Source organism: Stegodyphus dumicola, chromosome X1, assembly GCF_044657685.1.
Source record: "Stegodyphus dumicola isolate Sdum_Otavi_A_Nest chromosome X1, ASM4465768v1".
Lineage (NCBI taxonomy): Eukaryota > Metazoa > Arthropoda > Arachnida > Araneae > Eresidae > Stegodyphus > Stegodyphus dumicola.
Genome location: NC_140780.1, coordinates 168,316,090 through 168,342,656, shown reverse-complemented (window position 1 = coordinate 168,342,656; position 26,567 = coordinate 168,316,090). Strand labels below are relative to the sequence as shown.

The following is a 26,567-nucleotide window of genomic DNA, read 5'->3' as shown; positions in this document are numbered from 1 at the left end:
TCATGCCCTACACCAATCCTCTGATTTCAGCACCACTGAACCTGTCCGGGGTATCAAAAGAGCACAGCTGAAAAACAGTAGCAAGCGTTTTCCAAAAGAAAGGACTAAAAATACCTTTAATAACCCTTTAATAATTTTTAACCTTTAATAATATAAAAATACCTTTGAAGACTTGCATTTGTTTTCTTTTTTTCCGTCCCCGAAGAATAATCGCTGCAGTAGTGGCCTCTAAAAGAAGGCTTACATTGTACTAATAGATTATTGCATTCCAAACACAGGGAGAAATAAATAAAAACACAATGAAGTCATAGGATGATTATCCGAACTCGAGAAAAACTACCACTTCTAGGTGGACTTTGCGGAAAGTTCGGACTTTTAAAGTACTGCTACTAATTTCAAACTTTGAAAGTACTACTACTTTACTTTCGCGGCTTTAACTACAATTAGATAAAGTATCACCGCTAGTTCTTAGTCATTATTTAATAAGAACTTTTAATACCTTAGGGATAATAATGACAATTTTCAAAACGTTGAACAGATATTTATATACAGCCGTTATATAACTCCTTTTATTTGAGACAGAGCATCGAAAGTTTTTCAGGATTTCTTTTTTGGTCCCTCACGTGGAGAAACAGCATTAGAAGGATAATTGCTGACTAAGGAAGATAGGCATATCTCAGCATTCCACGCCAACAGAAATCATTCTAATTAAGTCCTCAGTTTGAAATCATGCGCAATCCTGTTAATGAACTTTTTTAATTGTTTTACAGCCTATTCAGTAATATTTTCCAATATCTGTTTTTTAATTCATGCTGTGTGTGTGATTATGACAAAGCCTCGAGGGCTATCTGCCTAAGGCGAGGGATGCCTTCGTGGAGGACTTTCTAAGGGAAACTGGCTCGTATACACGTTACATATGGGGAAAACCACGAAAACACCCATGCAGCCAGCCCGTTCGCGGGATTCGAACCTCGAACCGAACTACCAGTGTTCAGCGACTTTACCGCTCGGCCGCTGGTGGGCCCTTTAATCCATGCTACCATGCAATGAAGAACAATTAGCATGAATGAAGAATTACCATGAATTTTATCCATGCTACCATGTAATGAAGAAGATTTACAATTTAATGAAGAATTGCCATCTCTGTAATGAAGAAGCATAGGCATCAATGATCAGGAATTCTGGAATAAATAATTTTGGTTCATGGTCTATTTCATGAAAATCAACTTATATGAGCTTTTCAACATTTCATCCACATTTCAAATGACACCTTTTCTAGAAATTTCTATAATTTAGACAATTAGATGTGTTAATTTATTTTAAATGAAAATATGAAGAAGAAATGCTACTATCTGAAAACTGCTCTTCCTTGTTGGTGCTAAAATAAACGGAAAATAATCAGCAAAATTCATACCATTCATCTTCCTCAAATTATTGCAAAAGAAAAAAAAAAAAAAAAGTGTTACGACCTTCAGACCATAATGAGGTTTTCGACTTTGTCCATTAGCCTAAAAGCATGTGGAGTTCAAGTTTCGTTTTAGAAATTACACCCTTACCAAACCATCGAATAGGAAGGGGAAGGGGAATAATATCGGGGGTTTCAATAACACAATACTGACTTGATTCATGAAAAGGAAACCGAAGTGAACGAATGAGGACATGAATGAAAGAAGATACATTTTGAACGAGGATGATAACGACAGACTAGAAAAACTGGCTATTACCTTCTCTCGATCATAATAGACGTTTTATATACATCATTTTTCTGAATTGTTTGCTGAAATCATTAGAAAGACATTTTGTATTTATAAAAAGTATTTTGTTCTAATGCGGCCATAAATGCGGATCATTACGAAACACATTTCTCTAGAGTTATTATTTTTTAAAGTTTAAATTCAATTTTCGAGTAACAAACTGAAAAGACTGAAGTTATGACAGAATAATTTTGCTGTTTTATCTTTATTGCATGTAATCTGAGAAAGCAAACAGACTTTAAGTGTCATTACAATACAATACAGAGAATACGTACGATATTGGATATTGATAACATTAATTCGAGTTCCTGTGTAAAATAAAATGTAATACAAAAATAATCTTAAAACAAGAAATTTTCTCAGAAATGGAAGTTTCTGTAACCGTACTGATGCTTTTAATAATTTATTCTTTAGCAAGTTAATTTAACTTTAATAAGTGTTAGCGTTTACTAATTAGTCTTAATAATTGAGTAATGCAGGCTGCAATCTAGTAATTCTGTCTAAACAATACCAATATAGTTATGCATCGAAACGTGCTTTTCCTTTGAGTGAATACAGCCGTGCTTTCCTTTATTGTTACTTACTAAGCCTAGAATTACTTATTAATCCTGGCAATTACTTCGGAAAATCTCTTCAGCTTTCGCAGCATCGTGTACTAGTACAAACGGAAAGATTTTCTTCTTGCTCACAGAGGATTAAAAGAAAATGAAACCATTTACAGCTTTCAGTTTTCCCAAGCGAATTAGGTATACAAAATGGTACTCCTAAGATTACAATCCTTTCACCTCCCGATGAAGGTACATTGTAAACATTTTCATATACATACGGATTTCTAATTATTGCTTTATTACTGTTTTATTAAATCAATTCAAAGTTTTGTTTTACAGCTTCAGTTTTAGTTACATTTAAACTTGCATATTGGAACTTCAGTGAATCTGGCAATCAAACTTTTGGTGGGAGGGGAGATTTTCTGAAATAATTGCTTCATGGAGGATTTTCTAAGAAAAACTGGCTCGTATTCAAGGCCGCATATGGGTTAATGAACGAAAACGCACATGCAGCCAGCTCCCTCGCTCTGTATTCAAAGCAACGTCAAACTACAAGCGCTCAACAGTCTTATTCACTTGACAATCAATGGCCGACATTATACGTAGATCTGCAAAAAGTAGGTGTAGGGAGGAAAAAAACTTTTTAGTTTTCCTATTGCATGTATTTTTTAAAATACAAAAATTCACAGGTAGGCCTTGAATGACTATTTATCAGTTAAAGACTTTATAACATGATGCAGTTGCAAATATTATGGACTATGATAGCTGACTTTTTTTTTATTCTTCTTGAATTTGCGGTTTTTCTGTTATCGTTTGGATGGGTAACTTGAACATACATTAGGTTTTTTTTTTTTTTTTTTTTATGCTTAGAGACGTGAAAAGTGAGCAGTGCTCTCGCCGGGACTCGAATCTCGGACCTCTCGAATACGCGCCGAGCGTGCTGACCATTACACTACGAAAACGTGCTAAGAAGGCGGGAGAAATATCTTATAAACTGACGGTGTCAAAACAGGAAAGATGCCTTCATTGATGACTTTCTAATAAAAGCTAGCTCCACTAGCTAAAAAAAAGCATTTTTGTCATATCAGCCTTTTCTTATCAATTTGGAAATTGATTTTTACATTCAAATGGAGATTCAACATAGGATTAGACGGAAAACGTACATTTCTTTGGATATGTTACGTAAGAGAGATTCTACTTTTAAATAAAAGCGACTGAGCTAATTATGTACAATGCAGAGAAATAAGAACTTCAGATAATTTTATTACCTTAAAAACATTATCAACATCACGCACATGATGTCTCTCCTTCTCTCTAATATACATGAAAAATAAAGAATATGTAAAATAAAATTCTGACTTTAATTTACAAAAGCTCCTGAAGCTTTCCGTTTAATTTGGTTATTTCCCCCTGCTGCCCTGTTGCATGCTGTAACATCTCTCTAAACAACGTCATCTCAAAATTAATCCTTATCACATAATTCTTATCTATAACTCTAATGACGTATATACTTATATAATGCTTCAACCAAAACTAATGTTAATATTTGCAAACTGAAGAATAAATTAGAAAATAAGAATGAAAACAAACCAAAACTGTATCAATCAAATCTAGACTTGCATACTGTGATTCGCGCATTTCTTCACTGCTTCATTAACCTGCTAGTTTTTTCCTGCTTCTACTCTTTCTCTCTTGAAATGTATTTTAAAATGTTAAATGTACCAATGTTACGATTCTGCGCCCATTTAGCTAGTTGCGTTTGCAACAAAAATATTTGTCTACAATAAAAGAAATGTTGAAGTTGCATCTACTATTTTATGAATCGTTTTCATCGTTAACATCTAACCATCAAAAATGGTTTCATTTCATACATCCAGTGATACAAAAGTAACAGAAAAAATAATAATTGTAGCACTATTCGCCTGTCACAGAAAGGCTGTCACAAAATGAAGTGGGATTTATATATATATAGATATTTTTAATAATAAAATATTTTATTGCCAGAAAAGTTACTTTTTTTCACCGACAGGCAGTGCTTTAGTTATGCCAAAAGTTCAAGCATAGTTCTCAATGCAGCTAGGATTAGAAATCTTCAATCTGACGGCCGTCATTCATTAGTCGTCAGCCGTGGCTCAACTCACCCACAACATCGAAGAGGTTCAGCCGTAATTCCTGTCACATGATGTAAAACTTCTTTCAATGTAGCCAATAACGTCGGACGACCTCTTTACAATTGTAATTTCGAATAGCTCGATAACCAAAATTCGCAAGTTGAAAGAGGTGGAGATTTTGATGGATTTTGGATGAAAAGGTACAAGATTTTCTGAAAAACATTGTCATGCTCATCGAAAGGATCCGTAAAGCCAGGACTGTTGCCGACAAACTTACTGCAGGTTTCAGAGTTGTCACGTACATCATGAAAATTTTAGAAGACGAAAACTGATTTTTTCCGAGTATGTCACTTCTTCCTTAATTTCCTGTACAGCTTTCCCATCACTTAGACCATCTTCGATGCTTTTTTCAACGTGTCATTATTTTACAAGTCAAAATCATTCAAGTTCATCACCAGGTTATTTTTCATCAACCTTAGAACTTCAAACCAATTGTTCCGCAAGGGGTAGGGCCTTTGGCCCAGGTACCCAGTTGTCACGATGCACCATTCTACTGGAGGAGTGAATAATGCTGTCTCTCAAAAACGCTGCATAACGCTCCACTGTGGTCAGTTCGAAATGTACCACTGAGGCAAAGTTCTTTGCCTATGGACCTCATGAAAGAAAAAGTGGCCTATAACGAAAGACGTAGTGAACCTGCACCACACTGTCATGTTTGGGGTTCTCTTGTCCAAATAGGGCAGTTGTATTTACACTTCCATTAAGCCAAAGGCGGGACTCATTAGTCTGCAGGACGTTTGTCAACCATCCTCCATTGTTTTCTGTCCATTAAAAAGCTGAGTTTGAAAATTCATACGATCTCTTAAAATTGGTTGGTTTCAGTTCCTGTACTAGATGGATTTTTTAAAGTTGCACCTTGAGGAGGATCCCGACTGATCCTCACTCACAGCCCCATATGAAATGCCAGTTCTCCGGATCGTTATGGTGTCAATGTAGGTGAACAATGCGACTTTTCTGGCAATAAAAATTTTCGTTATTAAAAATGTATCATCTCATTCTATGCATTTCAAAGCAAACCGCATCGTGGTGTTACCTACATTTTTCGAAACATTGAATTTTTTCTTTTGGATCACCCGGTATATGCATGCACACATACACAATGGTAAAATTTTACATTCCATTGTTGTTGACATCTGAAATAAAATAGGAATATTTGTAACTCGTTACACCACTAGTAATGGTAAAAAACTATAAGTAATATCATTAATAGCATCGTTACACCCTTTCTAACAAAGTTTTAAAATGTATTAAACCTTTGAACGCCAAGTATTCCTTCTAAGTTGGACAACTAATGATACTATTAACTAATGGTAAGTAATCACCGTATATAGTTGATACTGTACTTCCTAATGCGCCTCTTGCAGTACAGAACAAATTAAAATGTAATGATTTCCCATTTTGGATACAGTTAAGCAACCGAAAACTGTAAGGAAGCCAACTGTTATTTAAACCGTCATAAAATGATCCTTTTTCTGTCTGCATCAATTCATCACCCATTTCCTCATCAGTTTTATGATGAACAGCGAGATATTTTCTTTTAATACAGACACATTTTTCCTGCCTGTTGAGTCATCAGTTTCGAGAACCTATTCATTTTGTACGCCTTTGTTTTTCTTCCTTAAAAAAATTATTTCATTTGCCCTGTTAAACTAAAAATTTTAAAGAATCATCTTACAATGTCAGCAGTAATGCGAGCAGATCCAGGGCTTAAATTTCTAAAATTAGAGCCCTACGGAAAACCGTCGGGAAAAAGAAACAAGAATAACTAAACAAATAAAATAAATAATGAAATCATTAATAATTAAAAAATTAAATAATTAAGCATTAAAATAATTAAATATTTAACAATTAAGGTAATTAACAATTAAGGTAATTAACACGTTGAGCGCCACGTCAGCCACCTGTGGCTGACACTAGACTTTCCGTTTAGGCCGCGTCAGCAATCTGTGGCTGACACTAGACTCTCCGTTAGGCCGCGTCAGCCATCTATGGCCGACACTAGACTTTCCGTTTAGGCCGCGTCGACCGCCACTGGCTGACAGCGTGTGTCATGATATATAACTATAAAATTTACACTATTTTATGGAATTACAGAAAATTTATTTAAAATTTACTTAATTTTGATTCATTAGATAACTAATGGATTTCATTGAAACACGGTAGATATAAAAACGGTTCTCCATTACTGCTATTACAAAATGTGACAACTTAGTCTTTTTTTCTGGCCATTACGCCTGAGACTACAGTACCAGCACTTTAAAGCGGCGCGATTGCCCAAGAAATACGCGTGGCGCTCAACGTGTTAAATAATTAAAATTTAATAAAATGTAAAGAGATAAATTAAAATTTAATAAGAGATTTTCAATATAATTTTATTACGAAAAATAAAATTTCTACTGGAATTATAGTCCTAAAAAAAGTACCGGAGCCTTCTTATTTAGGGCTCCTGTGCACTCCAGCTAGAATTATGATTCATCCCCAAAACTAAGGAGTACCAGAGCCGGGCTCCTGCGCAATTCAAGCTCTAAGGTGATAGTAACCATATTTCTCTGGTGTTGTAAGGGGGGGGCACCATTTCAGATGGTGAAAAAGGAAATCTGAACAGAATTTTTTTACGAGGTAAGTATAGTTATATTATTCCACTTTGAATGATACGAAGCAGAAAGACTCTAATAAAGAGTTAGAGAAACGTAGCAAATTCATATAATATGGATCCTGCTACATATGTGAAGATCTTTATTTCAGTAACGCCATTTATAAAGCCTTTTTTAATACGTAATAAAATAAAATTGAAAATATTCTCTGTTTTAAAACATATTTATAATTTTTGTTCGCAAACTACTTACTACATAACACAGCATATTGGGAAGTACAGCATATTATGAATCCTTGATTGAATAATGGTTAAAAATAAATTTAACCTCTTATCTAGAGTCGAAAACGGAATTATTGGTCTGTCAGATCGAAGATTCAGTTTTTCGTTGCTAATTGTTACAGCGTACGAATTCATGGATTAGTTGTTTGGTTTAAGAAGTGATCATAGCAAAGCACGCGAAGGTTATCTGGCTTTAACCCTTTCCGGCACGCTACCTTTTAAAGTTGGAGTTTTGATTTAAAAAAAAAAGGTAGGCATTCTAATTAGGCCTAGAGGAATACACAAGTAAAATTTTGTGAAGATAGCACTTATCTTTTAATTCTGTGGGTGTGACCAAAGTGGGCACACTGATTGAATTTCGAAAAGAGTGCTGAAACGAGCATTGTTGTCAATGAACTGACCAATGAGATGAGGAGAAACAAAGAATACAGGCTCTCAGTTGTCCTAGATTATCGGTAAGTCCGGTCGGGGCACACCTAGGGTTCGCCGTTTGATTTTAGGCAAGATTTCAAGGTAAAAATTTAAAACTAATAGAGAATAAAGAGATTAGCTTATAGCCAAAAAAATAACAGAAATTTCTTTTCAAACAATTCCTTTCATACCCTAAAAAAAATCTGGAAGATTTCTTTGAAAAATGAGGGTCTTAAAAACAAGAACATAGCTAAAATATATGGACTGGTTTGTGTTGAGCTGCCATCTACTATAAATAAAGAAGGTTCAGAGTAACCGATAGTAAACTATAAATCCTTTTTCATTCCATTTTTCTGTGCGTACAGAAGGAAATTTTTAGGTGTGCCGCAAAGGATTAAAAGGGATCCTTTGGGGAAGACTTTCTATGGGATTGAGTTGTATACATGTTACGCGCAAGGGAAAAATAAAATCTATGCAGGCAGCCAATTCGCATCAAAGAACAAAGCTTGCGGCAAATTACAAGTGTTTTAGCAACAGCATTAAATCCTCATATTACGCGTGCATAATGCAATGGGAAACGTTAAGTTGCTGGAAAGTTAGGGCGAGATAAGTCTGTCAGCGATTCAAGCTGAATTTTAAGGGGAAAATGTGAAATTCAATACAACAATTTAATAACTGCTCAAATTCAGAATAAAAAAATTTCGGAAATAAAGAATAGAAAATTTTAATGGCTAGATATTTTGAGTTTAGAAGGTATTTAAGATCTTTACAGCATTACAACAAGCATTTTAATTACTTTATGTGCATATGTCACTCAATGCTAAAAATTTAATGTGCACTGCGCAAAAAAAGAGGGGGGATTTCTGCATCTCCCGTTGTATTGGGCCGATTGATAAAATTTAAATTGCATTTTTCATGTCTCGAAAACACGATTTAATTTATATATTCGATTTATATACATCATTGTTATAATATAGGTAGTTTGACACAAAATCGGACTTTTTCTGAAATGACATGGCAATTTTTTTCCATATTTCAATTCTACGACTAAAATTATGCCTAAATATTAAATTTTGTAAAATTTGCTGGGAAATTTACAGAAAAATTAAAAAATTTATTTTGCCGCATTTTTTTTTTTTTTCCTCAGTTTGCGCCAAGAATAATTCACTTGGTGAACTTCTTAATTTATAGCAATCTATTTTCCTTTCCTTTTTTCAGTGAACACGAGTGGAAAAAACGTCATCGTTCATACTTTCAAATAATTTTAACACATTTGGCCACATTTGGCGTTATTATCGCTTACAACAAATATGCCAAATTTCAAAATGCGCCAATATGTAAATTCACGTATATCATAGAAAATTTTGAATAAAAAAACTCTAATTTTTTGCATGTTTGCTTAGAAATAAATCTGTTTTAAGATAATGATAAAAATTTTATAGGTTACAATTCAAAATTTTTTTCGAAAAATTTATAAAATTTATTTAAAAATAGAAATTTAAAAAATAAATCATAAAACATGGGCGAACTGTATTTGGAATTAACCTAAATTTCGAAATGTGGAAGGAAGAATCAAATAAGTATAATACAAAAAGAGATGTAAATAAATATATGCCAAATTCAATTAACATGGAGAAGCTAAAATTTTGAAAGTTTATTATTTAAAACCTACCCCCACTATTTTTATAAAACTTGGCACTTTGGCATACTGTGAGTCGTAGAATCGAAATGTGGAAAAAAAATGGCATGTAATTTCAGAAAAAGTCCGATTTTGTGTCAAAACACCTATATTAGAACAATGCTATACATAAATCTAATATCCTAAATAGCACTTTCGAGACGTGAAAAAGGCACGTTTAATTTCGTCAATCGGCCCAGTACAACGGGAAATATAGAACTGCCCCCCTTTTTTTTCCGCAGTGTACATCAATCAGCATACTTCATACAATGATAATTTACAGATCATTTGTTTGCATCAGTACATAGAAAACGACCTCACGTTTCTCCTTCGAATAAAAAACGGACAGAAAGGAAACCTGATTTTTTCCCATCCGAATAAAAAGTGAAAAAGGTAAAGTTTCCTTGCTTTTCTTCCTTTTATTCAGGTAGACGATCCATAAAGTTGAGCCGACCTTCTGAAAAGTGCTATCCACCCCTCCACTCCTATACACACTAAACCAAGCATTCAAGTGCAATGCATGAAAAAAAAAAAAAAAAAAAAAAAAAAAAAAAAAAAAAATAGAAAGAGAATACACTTCTTCATTTCAGTATTAATGGATTACGCAAGCTCTGGAGCAGATCCCATTCAATAAGTATAATGGAAGTGGTAAGGAAATCAAAATCCAGTTAAGCTATTGCAGCGCGCTTTCTTTTGAAAAACTAGTTTCATTTTTCACCATATTTCATCACTTCATTCCTATGCATGGCTTATATACAAAAAAGCTTATGTCAATGATATCTCATCTGCGTTCCTGGGATCGCTTTGTTTTCCTAATTTTTTTAAATTTTAGTTATTTTATAACACTTTAATTCGTTTTTTGGTTATTCAAACATTTCTTCGGCTGCAACTAATATCAGATTAGAAAACACTCTATCAAATGGAACATTTCCGGAAACTTTACTCATCTAATTAGACTAGAAGAGAAACATGCTAATGTGACAATCAAAATCGTAAAAACAACCTTGTGTTTAGCGTAGGTATAATGAAACACTCAATCGATTTCGAGGGCAGCTAAAGGTCCCTCCTCATCAGGAGAAAGAAATACCTAGAAAGAAGAAAATAACTTTCCACTATTTGAAGTTCAGATTTTGAGCGTAAGGTGCATTTGCCCCTCGCTCCCTATTTTAACTTCGCTAATTTTTCATGCTCGATCAGATAGCCTGGCTCAGTAAAAGTAGGCGGCCAGTGCAACTCTGATTAAACATCTAGTTATAACCACGTGCAGTGCTGATAAGGACCACGTATTTCTGTGACTCCTTCTCCTTTATTTTCTTCTTTCTAGGTATTTCTTTCTCCTGATGAGGAGGGACCTTTAGCTGCCCTCGAAATCAATTGAGTGTTTCATTATACCTATGCTAAATACAAGGTTGTTTTTACGATTTTGATCATCTAATTAGGTTGATTCTTTAGTCAGTAGATCCAGTTGGCCATCAAGTCCTTTACCGTTCGCATTGGTGAAAGAGGGATCGAGGTTATCCTCTATTGTGTGTTTCATTAGCTAAACTAACGCAATATTTGGATCTTGGAGTAAAGTGTTGCGTGTTACCCTTCATATTGATTCAGGTAAAACCCCTTTTTCGAGGCACAGCTGCCTGCTGCCACTCGCATTCTTTAATATGATAGGCTTATTTAAAAATCCGAGAAACTTTTCTTATAACTTTTTTTTACATAATTATTGTTGAGATCTTAATGAGTAAAAAATTACAGCCTATAAACTACAAGCATTTAATTTTCCTATAAAATACAATATATAAATACAAAATACAATATAATTGCCTATAAAATACAAATATTTAATTTGATTATTTTCTGTTTCTGCCCTTTTCACATGAAAGCGCGTTTTCAAGGACAGTATGCTGTTCTGTTTTCTTTGCCTACTACATCCCAATACTGTATTTACTCGCGTAATTGTCACTCTCACGTAATAGTCGCAGCCTCGTTTTGAAGGGGAAAAAAAATCATCTAAAGTGTACAATATTGTGTCATAGATTCTCCGCATAATAGTCGCGCCTAGACTTTCACAATGTAAAATTGGCAAAAAAGTACGACTATTACGCAAATAAAGACGGTAACTTGATTTTGTAGCTCTTTCCTGCATTTGTACAAGCAATTACTATGGAAATAACGAAAGAGCTATAGCACGTATTTCAAACAGTGAAAGTCGCATAGGGATTGCATCGCATATTATTTGATGCAATTTTGGGATTACAGCTTATATTTAAATTTATGTTACTAAATTAGTTAAAAATTTTATACTAAACAAACGCCAAAAGTATATACAAAATCAACGATTAAATATTAATTTTGATTTACATTATATTTAGTCATTAATATTTATTAGGTTTTTAATTTAAAAAGGTTTGACTTAAAAAAAAGGGGGCCGAAATGCATTTTTGAAACCAGCATTCCAAAGATAACAAGAATTAGATTTCGAAAGTGAAAATCACTTATAATACTAAACTTCCGAAACACTATATTTTCCTAGGGAATTTTTGCTGTTTAGACATAATCATAATTAATTTTTTCACAACTCTTAAGTGCTTTTGAGAAGATTCCTATTTTAGCGTTATTTTTTGAAAACGTGAATAAAAATTTTCATATTTTATTTACTTAATGCAGTTATTTGAGGGAAATGCCAAATTTAATACACTAAGAGTAAATATGAATCAGTCATTTCCGGAAGTTACAAAGCGCCTACCTAATAAATAAGGCCAACCATTTCGAACAAAAAATAATTTAGTTCGCTTCAGCCAAGGTTACTATTACTATACTACTATGCTTGTCTACTGATCTCGGGTGCAGCTATTAAGATAATGAGCTTGATGTTTACGCCAATTTATAGTATTCTGAAATTTGATAACCCTCTATTCATTCACCGTTACGATGTTCTTTTTATTATCTTGAAGCTTAATGAATGAGCCATCAGCTGTTATTGTCCTATTTAAGCTGCAGAACTACAACAAAGATAACACGTATCTTATTTCACACAAAATATTTTTTTTGCTATAGGCTCTGAGTAAAGGATGAGACGATAATTCCAGGAATTTGCTCAAGAGACTGTAAACAGATACTTCGGAGCAGGAAGACGTTCGGGGTTTAAAACATTTTAATAAATTAATTACAAGCTTAATTTTACTCGGCCAGTAAAGAATAAGTTAGCCGTATAAAAAAAATAATCTGGTTCTAATAAACGACGCAGAGCTCTTAAACATCCGGATCGCTTCTTTTTTCTATGCAAATTAAATTAAGTTTGCTGTTAAAAGGTTTATTCTTCTTCGAACATTTGAATAAATTAATTTAGTAAGGTAAAAATACACATATATTGACGAATTTATTAAATTAATTTAGACGCATGTCTGCGTTATGTAGATTGCCTAAAATGATCTAGAATTATGCAGTTTATAAATCTTAATGGGAAAATACTTACATTACTTTACAGATCTACAGTTCTTTATTTACTCAGTGTATCACTACAAGGACGCCTTCTCTAAAAAACAAAGTGAATAAATGTGATGACATCATTACGTTAACTCCCTTTCCACGCAAAACGTCTTGTCTTATACGCAGCATACGGTCAGTTAAACTTTGGAGCTTTATTTTTGTAACAGTATATATAACATTTGTTGTAACAATCTCTATATATCATAAAAGAAAGAGCCTGTGCGACTTTCGTTCGTGCTGCGCGTAAGCTAATACACCCAGGGCTACGAAATTTGGTACATGGGTGCATCTAGACAACAGCCAGTGCACCTCGAAGCGATTTTTTCAAAAATTCGAATGAATTAGCAACAATGGCAAAATTAAATTAAAAATTCGAAGTTTCCTATTATAAGAGGTATTTTACTACACGGTACGTGTCCAGTTCACAGTAATTTATGTTCTCCAAAGAAATCTGTCTGCAATTTTGATGCGCTTTTAATGGCAACGTCGTTTACGCTCTAAATATCGTCTCCGCACCAATGAAAAGAAGTTTCTAAAAATTATATATAGAAAAGAGTGAGATTTTTGTGTTTCTACAAAGTAAGAATGGCTTCACTCCTTATCTTTACAAAGTAAAAACGCCTTTTCTTTACCCACTTGAAGAAAATTGTCAAGAAAAACAGTAATACAAGAACTCGAGCAAACTTCATATCTACTTAGTTCCGCTTACTAAACTAACAGAACACAAGCATTAACCTATCAACACATGATGATTTATATGAAGTGCTTTAGACATGAAGACATCTCACGGTTTTAAGAGGCATTGCGGCGGAAAGATTTATTTTTTCCATGATACATATTTAGTCTTAATACACTAAACTGTAGTGACGAATGTGAGGAAGTGGGTTAAAAAGAAACATGAATTCACAATGAAAACGTTTCTATTATATCAGTATTGGAATGCATAAAAATCAATTGTCGGTTTTCTTATCGTAATACTTCTCACATAAAGTATTCTTAATATAAATGTAATGTATCAACTACACACACACACACACACACACAAAATAATAATAATAATAATAATAATAATAATAATACAGGCAGTCCCACCCTTTTTTAACTTGCAAATCAGGGTATGGGCTCATTCCTAATTTCTTCTACTTTCTTATTTTTTATGAAGGTAAAATAAAAATATTGCTCTTTTCCCTATATTAGGAATTTTACACGCATAAAAGGCGAACCATTTTAACTGACATTTCATTTTTCACAATGATTAAATATATATTATCAGCAATTATACTCTAACACATCCCAATTTTTTTTATTGAATTTTATAAGCGAAATATTCCGAATATGAAAAAATGAATAATTATGGGAATTTTAATACGATTTTTTTGCCTATTAAAACTCGAACACTATCACAAAATTGCTCAAAGCTTTGCCCAGTCTTTCACAGGTTTAATTAAACACAAGTTATTTACTATTACGAAATCGTTCACAAAAACATCTCACCTTAGGTCGATAACCCTCCCTTGCTTCGTCACAGTTAAATACCTACGTAACAAAACGCGTTAGGATTTTATATCGAATTATTAACGTTAAGTCACTGTCATGCCTTTCAAACATAAACTAAACTGAAAGCCGATTTGATTTGCATATAAGAATCTCGATTTTTCGAGGGTAATACGTCGCAGAGACGATAATGCTAGCCATGTTTTAACAGATATTACGTCTATTAGATTTATTTTATTAATGTGTATTTAGTGCTGTATTCTGCATAGATTTTATAAAGCAAGGGTATATCTAACAAGCAGGTCTTTCAAATTCTTAACGAAAATCTCCGTCTAAACATCGATTGTTGGAACACTCATTTTATTTCTCCGCTGTTTTTAATATTAGGGAACACTACTCTGTGTTAGGTTAACTAGAATTTAGAAATGGCGTTGGAAGGCAACATTTACAACAAAAGATGAACGTTAGACCTTCGGAACAGCTGCATAGCTTGCGTGCTCTTCGTTTGTCGAGCACCTTTTATCTATCGATGTTCCGGCCTTTTAATAAGCGCATGTTCAACTCGGAGAAAGAGAAAGCCATTTTACGTTTTCAAAGAGGAGAGACACAAAAGGGGCACTTGTCGCTTTAGAGTTTGTACGCACATATGGTGATCAACAAGTGGAGAGAGCTCGACCAGAAAAAAGCGAAACTTACCTTGAACGAGTAATCGAGCGAGGGAATTCCGAGTTCTCTTGTTATTCACTTCACAGTAATATTCTCCGCTGTCTTGATAAGTAACTCTTCGGAAGTACAGGGCATTGTTATGGGGCTGAAGGGAGACGTGAGTGCCAGCTTCCCACAACGTCCTATGACCGTTGACAACTTCAATTATCTTTTTATCTTCTTTATACCATACCAAGCGGTTGACATTATCGACGTCTGATGCAGGCTGGCAGTACAGCGTAGCGTTGTTGCCCGTCCGTATGTACTCATTCTGTATGTCCCCGTTACCTACAAGAAAGTACAAATTTTGGTATAGCTAAATTATTATAGCTAAATTTGATTATTCAAGTAGGATACCAAAACGATCACAAGTACAAAAGCATACAAATTTAAATAAAAAGAAAGCAATATAAAATTTGCGGTACTTAAGAATGTCCATTAAACAACTCTGGAAACAAAAATCCTTATACGGATATTCGCGCAGAAACTATATGCAAATATTTATTTAACTGTTTTTCTGGCAGTTGCTAATCACTTAAAGGGAGACATATTTAAATAAAGAAGAATTAAGAAAACAGAGAAGAAGAAATCGTAGAGTATAAATAAATACAGAAAGAAGAGCAAACGAAGAAAATAAAAAATAAAATAGAAGTGTTTAAAAAAAAAAGAAGAAATGAAAGCTTACTTAACAGTTTTACTACCAATGAGACATACACAGACGCAAAATTGATTAAAAGGATTAATACTGACTTCGTCGGTTTCGGTGATCATTTTATATACTAAATGCAACTTTGGCAAATTCAAAGCGTCTTTTGGAAAATCTATCAGATAAGTAAAATGAGACAATAAATTCAGCGCATAAGATTACATTTTTGTTCATCTGATAGAAAATGTTCATATTTAACCTTCTGCAATCGGAGATATTTGTAATTCAATTTTTCTAGACCCCTCAAAACATATTTTTCAACAAAATACAGAAAAACACTTAACTGTAAACAAATTGATGCAGTAAAAAGTTCTTATATTAAGTGATGTTTACAGTCGCATTTATGTTTAAAAGGAAAAGGAAGTAATTACGCGAACATAAAATTTCAGTTTACGGCTCTTTAGTTTTAAGTACGTAGAATTTTTTCCGGACATTTTAAAAGATTTAACATGAACATATTGTTCAACGCATAAAACACAAAGATGTGCGTACATAAAAAATATTATCGGCAGAAACAATGCAAATGAAAATATATGTTTATAAACCATTCTGATATATAGAAACACTAGAAAGCATATGTTACAACAAAAACAAAATTATAAACTCGAGATCTGTTAACAAATTCTAGCGCTTAACAGAGTCAGTTGATAGAATTCCGAAAATGCATGTAAACACTTCTACTATTTCAGTAAATGCCATTTATGAACATCAGTTCGTGAAAGCTTGAACCTCACTAGTGGTTGAGTGACCGCTGAACACTGGTAGTTCTACTCGGGTATACGACTCAGTATACTGGTAGTCATCGTAGTTTTCTGCATTGCAAAATGAATACGAGCCAGTTTCCGTTCGAAAACCTTCCACGAAGGTATCTCTCCTTTTAGGCATGTTATGAATTGATAGCGCCAGACGCTAGGTGGAATAGCTGTGAATAGGAATGCAATAACGAATATGCTAATCCTAAAACAGGCATCACATCTACAAGCTACTCTCAACAACGAGTCGAAGAAGAATTTTCCTGAATTTTTGTTTTCGAGATATCTGATAGGTTGACTTACGGGAAAACCGGTTCTTTGGAGAAAACATACGAGGGATAGGGCTTCAAGCGAAATATTTTCAGTTCAGATTAAAAAAATCCCGCGTAACTAACCGGGACACCGGTTTCAACGAAATATGTTTCGGCTAGAAAACTTCAGAGGAAGGAGAAGGATAGTCTCGTTCCTCGGAAATATTTCGATTGGGATAACCCTATTAGAATGCTGAAGGCGAATGTGTAATAATTTGTGTTGTAGAACGTTGTGTGTTAATTATGTAAATATACATCTGTGTTTTTGTTAAGATCACGCTTCCCAAAATGTCGCCAAATGGTTGCCAAGTATGGCTATATCTCGCCAGTTTAGCGAGATAGCTATTTACTCAATCTTAGACTTGACTCTGTATTCTTACTTTTCCGGCAAAGCATCGTCTTTTTAGATTTTCATGTTAAATTATACAAAAATAAATAAAATAAAATCACAATTTCACTGAAATTATCTACATATGTACAAAGTTCGTAACAGTTCGAAATAAGCAGTAAGTCTGCTATAATGGGTGAATTTTGTGGTGAAAAATACAGAGTATTATAATAAGTTCATCTCAATTCTGTTTTAACTTCCTATTCTATTTACAGACTTTTCTTTAAAAAATAATAATAATTAAAAAGGGGACTTAGTACATCAGATATATATAAATCGAGTTTCATAAAATTATGCAAAACTTCGAACATTTTAAAATTTGCATGTTCAAAAGATTTTACATAAAATAACAATAAAAAATTGTGAAAGGTTTCAGATTTTAAATTACGTCCAAAGGGGCATTTTTTAACGTTTTGTGTGTTACCTTTATTTATTAAATATCATGTTCTTCGCACTTAAACCATAAAATTCAATTCAATAGCGATGTCGCAAAATAATTTTAAAATGAGCGTATCTTTAGAATTTCTGATACACAGTTCCGCGCGCTGAAGATTAAAAGTACCCCCCCCCCGGTAGAGTGTTGCCATTGCTCGCTTTTAAATCGTTGAGTTTGTTACTCAAAAATTCGTTAAAGTTTAAAAAATATGAAATCGGTAATGAAACAAATTCCGAATGTGGTCTTCCACATGCCCATACTCGTAAGAGGATTACGTCATTTAAAATTCGATAGCTCTACGTACCATTGTTTTATCACAATGCGAGAAATATACATACATTTATGCAGATTTTTCATTATTTAATTTCTTGAAATATAATGTAGGATTCTAACATTTGGTGGCAACAGTTTGAAAAGTGATTCGCCGTTTGCGTAGTGATTCATCGTAGTGATTCATCGCAAAATCGCAAAACGAAAACAATAGTCCTTCAGGGACAAAGCCCCTTTGGTCTAATAATTATATAAAATGGAACAAGTAGAGTCAAATGAAACATTTTCTTGCTATTTGGTATTAGTAAGTACTGACATTTACTAAAATGGTTCTGCAAAAGTTCAAAATGGAAGCGTTTACAAGCATTTTGCACAGTTATATCACCTCACTACAGTAAATGGCAGAATTTACCAATTTTCAGGCCTTTTACAGTAAAACACATGTTTAAGGTTCATTTCAGTTTGACATTTTATATGTTATTCAAGTTATTTCTTGATAAATATAATAAAGAAGAGTGTTTTAAAAAGCTGGAATAAACTTGAATAAATTTTAAAAAAAATTATTAACATTTGCATCGTTACTACATTTAATAATATATTATTTAGCGTCACGATGCATGTCGGTACAGAATAATCGTTCGCGTGGCTCCTTGCAACGAGTTTTATTTTTTATTCTCTGTCAAAATTTGCCGACCAGCGACCCAGCGATAAAGTCGCTAATCACTTGTAACTCGGTCCGGGGTTAGAGCCCCGGCGAACGGGCTGGCTGCATGGGCGTTTCCGTGGTTTTTCCTCAATTGTAACATGTATACGAGCCAGTTTCTCTTAAAAAGTCCTCTACGAAAGCTATCCCTTACCTCAGGCAGATAGCCCGCGTGCGCTTTCCGTAATCAAATACACTATCCAACTCTGTGAAAATTTTCACTTCGGAAAAAAATTTGGAATATAAATCTTGATTTGAAGAGATAACAAATATAGATGCCCAAATCCATTTTTCTATTACCTACTAATTTATACTTATTTAAAAATAAGTTTTACTACCTGACTTTTAAATTGACCAGATTAAATCCATTTTAAGAGTACATGTAAGGTTGATATTTTCATGTGTATTCTAAACTTAATATTGTTGAAAGGAATATTCTCCGCAAAGTAAAAAACTCTGGTCTTTAGCTTTACTTCAATTACGCACTTAGTTAATACAAGCAATTTTTCTCAGCAAAAATTCAAATACCGTGTTAATTCGCAGAATGTCTTCCTAGTTGCATTAACAAAGAGAATTAAGAGCATCTGAAAATAATTTCTTTTAAAACTAAAAGCGGTTAAGCTAAAGAAGAAGGCAATAAGCCTACGATATCACCAAACAAGAGCAGGCATAATTAAGAAAGTATTTCTGCATAAAACCACAAAAAAACTGTATCCGTAAATGGGCTGTTATTGCATTTCCGGAGCTTCCAGCCATCCTGACAGAAAAGGGCAGATCTGCGGTGAGCTCATTTATTGCAAAGGAAGCAGAAAACAGTCAAGGATGGATGCGTACACAAACAAACTGGTATCACTAGTGCTTTGCTTCCAGCAAACTTCAAAACGGAAGAAAGAAAAACAGAATGAACACACAACTAAGATACTGATAGACGATGAAGCGAAGCTTTCATTCAAATTTGTTTATTTTGCATGTGAATTATCTTCCTTTCCGCTCAAATACACTGCTTTTTTCTCTCTTTTCAAAGAAAGCGGTTTATTTTTGAGCTTTTCAGCTACCGAAGAAAAGCATAACGGCCAATTTTTATGTCTAAGTTAAAGACTTAAATCAACTCCGAAACGCCAAATCAGCGCACTCCAGCCCTTTATTTTTCTGCTCCGGGCTGTCATATTTTAACCTTACTGCTTTTCTAAATTGGTCTAAATCTTTAGCGGTATCAAACTGCGACATTATAAACTTATCCAGTGCATTTCAGGATTCCATTTCATGTAGGAATTGATCAGACAATATATTGTAGAGCCATTAGATTTTCTGAGCTATATAGGATCTTGAAAAATTCCCTTGCCGGAAATTGCATTCGAGTTTTTTACTGACAGACGAAAGTGCTGAAAATAATTTCTTTTAAAACTAAAAGCGTTTAAGCTAAAGAAGAAGGCAATTAGCCTACGATATCACCAAACAAGAGCAGGCATAATTAAGAAAGTATTTCTGCATAAAACCACAAAAAAACTGTATCCGTAAATGGGCCGTTATTGCATTTCTGGAGCTTCCAGCCATCCTAGAAGAGCAGCACATGGCGGATAAAATATTTAGTTCCTTATTAATATGACATAAGATTTCGCAAAATTGTTAGATTTAAAAAAGGTAACTTTTATAAAAGATGAGAATTTGTGCGATAGAATGTTTAGACAATTTTCAAGTATAAAACCAAGTTTAAATCAGATTTAAATCGCATGCAGTTTGGGAAATGAGCAACTTAAAAGGAATTACTTTTATGATCCTGCACCTGAGGAAGAGGTGATATTTTAAATTCCTATACCATTTCAAAAGAGGTTTCCATAATAAAATTTGCCAGGCAACAGTTTTTCTTTATAAATTTATGGGTTTACGAAAATTTCTTGTACTACCCTTTATGTTATGAGCTACAGATTCAAGTCATAAATGAATCAATTCAATGATTAACAATAATTACCTTTTAAAGTTCATCTTTTTTGTGAAGTACAAAATACACTAATGTTTTTGTTTACCGGAAGCTAAATATTCATTTAAATTTCTTTTTTTTAAGTGTTAACTGTAGAATTATGGGTTTTGATTTAGGACTCGGTCTAGTATCTACGAGCTGCAGAAGCCGATGACCAGTCTCTTCTAATTTCTGTTTGAACGCGAATCAGGTAAATACACTGAACTCTCTCGACCACCTCTTAAGACGACGACCTCCCCCCCCCGGAAAAAAAAACAGGCATTTCAGACAGCTTGACGTCTCTAAGATCATCATCATCACAAAGTACCAAAATTGTATTGAAACGCGGTCGTCTTACAGAGGTTTTCTTATACCAAACAAGAGGTAGAACACGTCTGTAAATACATGCTTGCAGGAATGCATTCGAAAATTCGATTTTACATTCGAAAACATTCGATTTTAAATATGTCACACTTAGAATGGGAAATAAAATTAGAATTCCCCGATTAAACTAGTTTAACTCATTTCATCTATTGCACATACGTTAATGCAGAACATTAACTTTGCGATGTTATTTACTCCAGGCCATTTGTAACACACATTTCCATTTCAAAAGAAATTCCTCTTTACATTCTCTCTCTCTCTCTCTCTCCTTTTTTTTTTTTTTTTTTTTTCTTTTAACATATCTTCGAAATTGCTATGCCCAAACGGCTTAGTTCCGTTTCGTCTTTTCCCGTTTCATTCTCAGCTCGAAATTGTGCCGTACCGTCTGCTGCCTTCCCCCACCGATTTTCTCTTTCCCGTTTCATCCGCTGTTCAAACAATCACTTTACGATAAAGCGACCACCTAATTTCGTCAATTAAAATGGTTTAGACGAGATAACCCTTATTACTTTGACATGGCATAGTTTTTGATTTCTAATATTTATTAAATATTCCCTTTATTCTAAGAATAATGACTTTCAGGTATGTTCAAAATGTCTGTATCTGAATCTAATAACTTTTTGTTAATACAGTGTCCTTTTTTCTTTTCTTTTTTTTTTTTTTTTTTTTTTTTATTCACGTACTTCTGTAACAATATAATCACGATTCCCTGTTTTGAAAAAAAAAAATGTAACAAATGTATAATTACGATTAATATATATGCTTTATCAAAAATACAGCAAGCACTCTTGAAAGGCAACCATTGACGGTTTTAGAGGATTTTTTAGCTCTGTGGATATGGTGGTCTTAGAAACGGGATGTTTACTGCCAACTGATGTTTACTGTTTACGTTCTTAGAAATACAGATCTCTTTCAGAAGGCGACACAATATCTCCAATACAGGATTCACTATAATTATTTTGTGATAGATAATGGAATTAACTAAATCTGAGGTCAATTAAAAAAACGACTATTTATACAACGAAAGATTTAAGAGCAGTACAACAGTCAATTATCTTTCACAATTAAATGCTAAGTAAGTAAACTATTTTCTGTACACTTTTAGTGTATATAACTAATATGTTACACGCGTATTCAGCAAATATACAACAAATGCAAGACAATTTATTAAAACATTTAAATCTGAAACATTAATAGTAAATTTTCTGTTAATATATACATAATACTATTCATGAATGATGAATTTATGTAATATTACATATATTTAGAATCTAAAACGATTAAAATTGAATCTCATGGCTCATATCTATTCATATCAGAATAGATTTTATTAGAAAATAAAATTTTATTAGAAATCTATTACACGTGAAATAATTTGAAATCTTTAAAAACTGTAATAACATGATGCATATTTATCACTAAATTTTATCCTGAACCAAAAACGTTTTACATTCTTATAAATATGCATGATAGATTTTAATGTTTCTTAGTAGGATTTTTCATAGGTTCTTATTCAGGTTCTGCATACATTAATCATCTGGTGTCCCACTTTTGAAAGCTAAATTTAATTCATTATGCCGGTGTATGTATGTCTAAGATTTTGAAGATTCAAATTTAGGGATTTCTGTTACGAAATCTAGTCCCAAATCTTATGCTGGTGACAGAGTATCGTTATAACTTTGCTGATTGTTCAGATTGTTGCCATCAAATATTAGATCCCTGCATTATATTTCAAGAAATTAAATAATGAATAGTCTGCATGAATGTATGTATGTTTCTCGCACTATGAAAAAACAAAAGCACCTAGACATGAAATTCTGAATAACGTAGTCCTCCATTCGAATATGGGCACCTAGAAGCTCAAATTTGGAATTCGGAATTTGTTTTATTATCTATTTCATATTTTGTCAAAGATTAAAGAATTTTTTTATTAACAAACTCAACGATTTCAAAGCGAGCAATAGCAACACTGTACGGGAAAAAAGGGCATTTTTATTTCCAGTATGCGAGACTGTGTATCGGAAATTCTAAAGGTATGTTCTTTTAAATATTTTTTGATATTGCTGTTGAACTGAATTTTATGGTTTAAATGAGAATAACATGCTATTTAATAAGTAAAGGCAACAAACAAAACGTTAAAAAACGCACCTTTGGGCGTAATATGAAAGCTTTCATATTTTTCCAATTTACTTTTGCTTCATCTTTTATGGCAGATGTCTAATTTGTCTGTTATTTTTTCATATTTAAGGTTAAATAAGATTTTCTGTTTTCGATTATTTTACTTTTGCTGACCCCACCCCAAAAAAGGTGATATTTTAAGAATACTCAAGAATGTTTTTAAAAAGGGCATCTACCGTTAAAACGTGTATAAATCGCCTACTGATAAGTTCAAAATATCGAAAAGAATTTTCTTAAACTATACTGAGAGTAAATGAGGTTTTTCACTGTAAAGGAATGAGAAACGATAAAGAAACAGAAAACTTTCACGACACCGTCTACTAAAGGAAGGAGAAATGTTTTTCGCTTATAATATGAAGATCATTATGAGTAGTGGATGATAATTTTTTTAATTTCTTTTTAATGTATATAATTTACCATCGAACATTACAGCTGAATGACAATATCTGTTTGCAATGAATTCAGGTTTCGATTAACTCATGATCACGTTTTAAACCGAGATGAATGAAAATACCGAGATGAATTCAGTATAATCACATATGATTGAAAATAAAATTTCATTTAGCGCTTGTGCATCTTTCTGAAATTTCTTCACAGTAACTGGTGTAAAGAAAGCCATTATCAGATAATGTTCCCTTGTCTCAAATGACCCTCTCAACAGCGACGTTTTGTAAAGGGGATGAATCGGGAAAAATTCAACCCTCCGTCAGTAGGGATACTGATCGTGGAAATCCATGGTACTGATGAGGGGGATGGGAAAGAGCAGCCGAAGAAACGGGAAAAGATTTTTTCAGTTGTGGTTTGGGGGGATAGCAGTGGATGAAACGGCACGATTTTGACCACTGGATGAAAAGGGAAGGGACGAAACGGACTCCATCTAAATACATAAGCCGAGCTTGGGGGGGGGGACTGACGTAATTAGGTGTCAGTGAAAAAGGAAACAATTATCTTTCAGAATATTCATTAACTGATCTCACAGAACAGAAGAAGCACTACTCATTTTGAATCCTATAACTCAGCGGTTCCCAACCGCTGTTCCGCGGCACACCAGTGTGCCGTCTGAAGCACCGTGGTGTGCCGCCGGGTCTGGGTGTCACGGTGCTGTTCGCCCGCTATAACTCCTCCCGTCACTCCCCCCGCCAGTGTCATAGGTGGTGACGGCGCTGTGCAGTGCTATAACTCCTCCCCCTGCCAATCTTGACAAGTGTCCGCCGTGTCCCCGCCCCCATGAGACGCAGGCAGACGCCTCACACAGTGTCAGAGAGACAACGGCTGCTGTGAGGAGAGAGACACTGATACTGCAGTGATGGACAAGTTTTTGTAAAGGAAAGAACTGGACTCTGAACAAAATCTGGAGCCAGATGAGAGCCCGAGTATGAGTGGGGGTCAAAAGAAAGCAAAGATGGTTAAATTCTCTGGCGCAAGGCAATATAGCGAAAGCTATATTTCAGTTGGATTTACTTTCACTGGAGATGAACACAAACCAACTCCACTGTGCGTGGTGTGTGGTGAAAAGCTAGCTAACAGTGCTATGGTCCCAAGCAAACTTAAACGCCATCTCCAAACGAAACACCCTTTGCTTCAAAACAAGAATGTGGACTATTTTGTTCGCCTGCGTGACAACATGGAGAAACAGGCAACTTTTATGAGAAAAACAACAAAGGTAAATGAAAGAGCTCTTAAAGCTAGCTATCAAGTTGCTGAACTTATAGCCAAGACAAAAAAGTCGCACACTGTGGCAGAGACCTTAATACTTCCTGCCTGCAAAGCTATTGTAGAGGAGATGCTCGGACCTGAAGCAGCAAAGGAAATAGCCAAAGTCCCTCTCTCAAACAACACAATTTCCAGACGTATTAATGACATGTCTGCAGACATCGAAAGTGTGGTTTTGAAAAAGATCCGTATCAGTGAGAAATTTGCATTGCAACTTGACGAGTCTACTGATATCAGTGGACATGCTCAACTCTTAGCTAATGTGCGTTTTGTTGATGGTGATGCAATTAGAGAAAACTTCTTTTTTTGCAAGGTATTGCCAGAAAAAACAACAGGAGAAGAAATTTTTCGGGTCACATCAGAATACCTTGAACAAGGAGGACTTAAGTGGGAAAATTGCACAAGTGTCTGCACCGATGGAGCTGCAGCCATGGTCGGGCGCACCAAAGGCTTTGTAAGCAGAGTGAAGGAAAGAAATCCAGATGTGATTATTACGCATTGTTTTTTACACCGCGAGGCCCTCGTAGCCAAGACTTTACCATCAGCCTTAGTTCATGTGTTGGATGATGTTGTGCGCATGGTAAACATTGTAAAGTCACGACCCATGAAAAGTCGCATATTTGCAGCTTTGTGTGAGGAGATGGGAGCAAAGCATAAAACCTTGCTGTTTCATACGGAGGTCCGGTGGTTGTCGCGTGGCAAGGTCTTGGTTTGTGTGTATGAGCTGCCGGAGGAACTTAAAGTGTTTCTGACAAATGATGGGTCAGATTACGCAAAGCAGCTTGCAAGTGATGAGAAGTATGCAAGGCTGGCATACCTGGCAGATATATTTCATCATCTGAATGAATTGAACACCCGAATGCAAGGCCGAAATGAAAACCTGCTTACAAGTACAGATAAAATAAATGGATTCCGTTCAAAGGTGCAACTCTGGCATCAACACGTGGAAAGTGGCAATCTTGAAATGTTCACACTCACCTTGCAATGGCAAGGTGTTCACACTGCTGCACTGTGTGAGATAATAGTTAAGCATTTTAAAACTCTTGAGGAGAAGTTGTCATTTTATTTCTCTTCAGTCTCCACTGAATGCCTTGACTGGGTTAGGGACCCTTATAGCTCAGCATCAGTTGTTGGAAAGGAAATGACTTTACAGGAGCAGGAGGAACTAATTGAACTGAGACAAAATCGTGGTTGCAAGCTAAGATTTGCTGATCTACCTTTGGACAGTTTTTGGTTGGATACTGCCAAGGAGTTCCCCCTTCTGGCAAACAAAGCTATTTTGACATTGCTTCCTTTTTCCACTACATATCTGTGTGAGATTAGCTTTTCAAGCATGATTGCTATGAAAACCAAACACAAAGAGAGACTGAGAACTGTTGACGAAGAGCTACGTGTGTGTCTTTCTTCGATTCCAGCCAGAATATCAGCTTTGTGTTCAGCCAAACAGGCCCAGGTTTCGCACTGAAAGTATTTTATAATTTTTCACTGTTCTGTTTACTTAATATTTCGTAATAAAGTAATTATAAAATACTTTCTTTGTGCTTATTTGATTCCTATTCAAGAGAATTACTTTATTATAGTCAATATAGGCACAGAGTTAATTTTTTAACATTTTCTAATGGTGGTGTGCCTCGTGATTTTTTTCCCCGC

At 34.3% G+C, this 26,567-nt stretch overlaps 1 protein-coding gene across 2 annotated transcripts in view; it reads right to left on the bottom strand.

Annotated features, from left to right (window-relative positions):
- Positions 1–26,567, bottom strand: part of Ptp99A (Protein tyrosine phosphatase 99A) — a 391,659-nt gene that overhangs the window by 258,760 nt on the left and 106,332 nt on the right. For both annotated transcript variants that reach the window (XM_085807691.1, XM_085807688.1), the window contains exon 2: positions 15,111–15,407. In XM_085807691.1, coding sequence (XP_085663817.1) covers positions 15,111–15,407 — 297 coding nt within the window. The remainder of the gene's footprint in view (positions 1–15,110; positions 15,408–26,567) is intronic.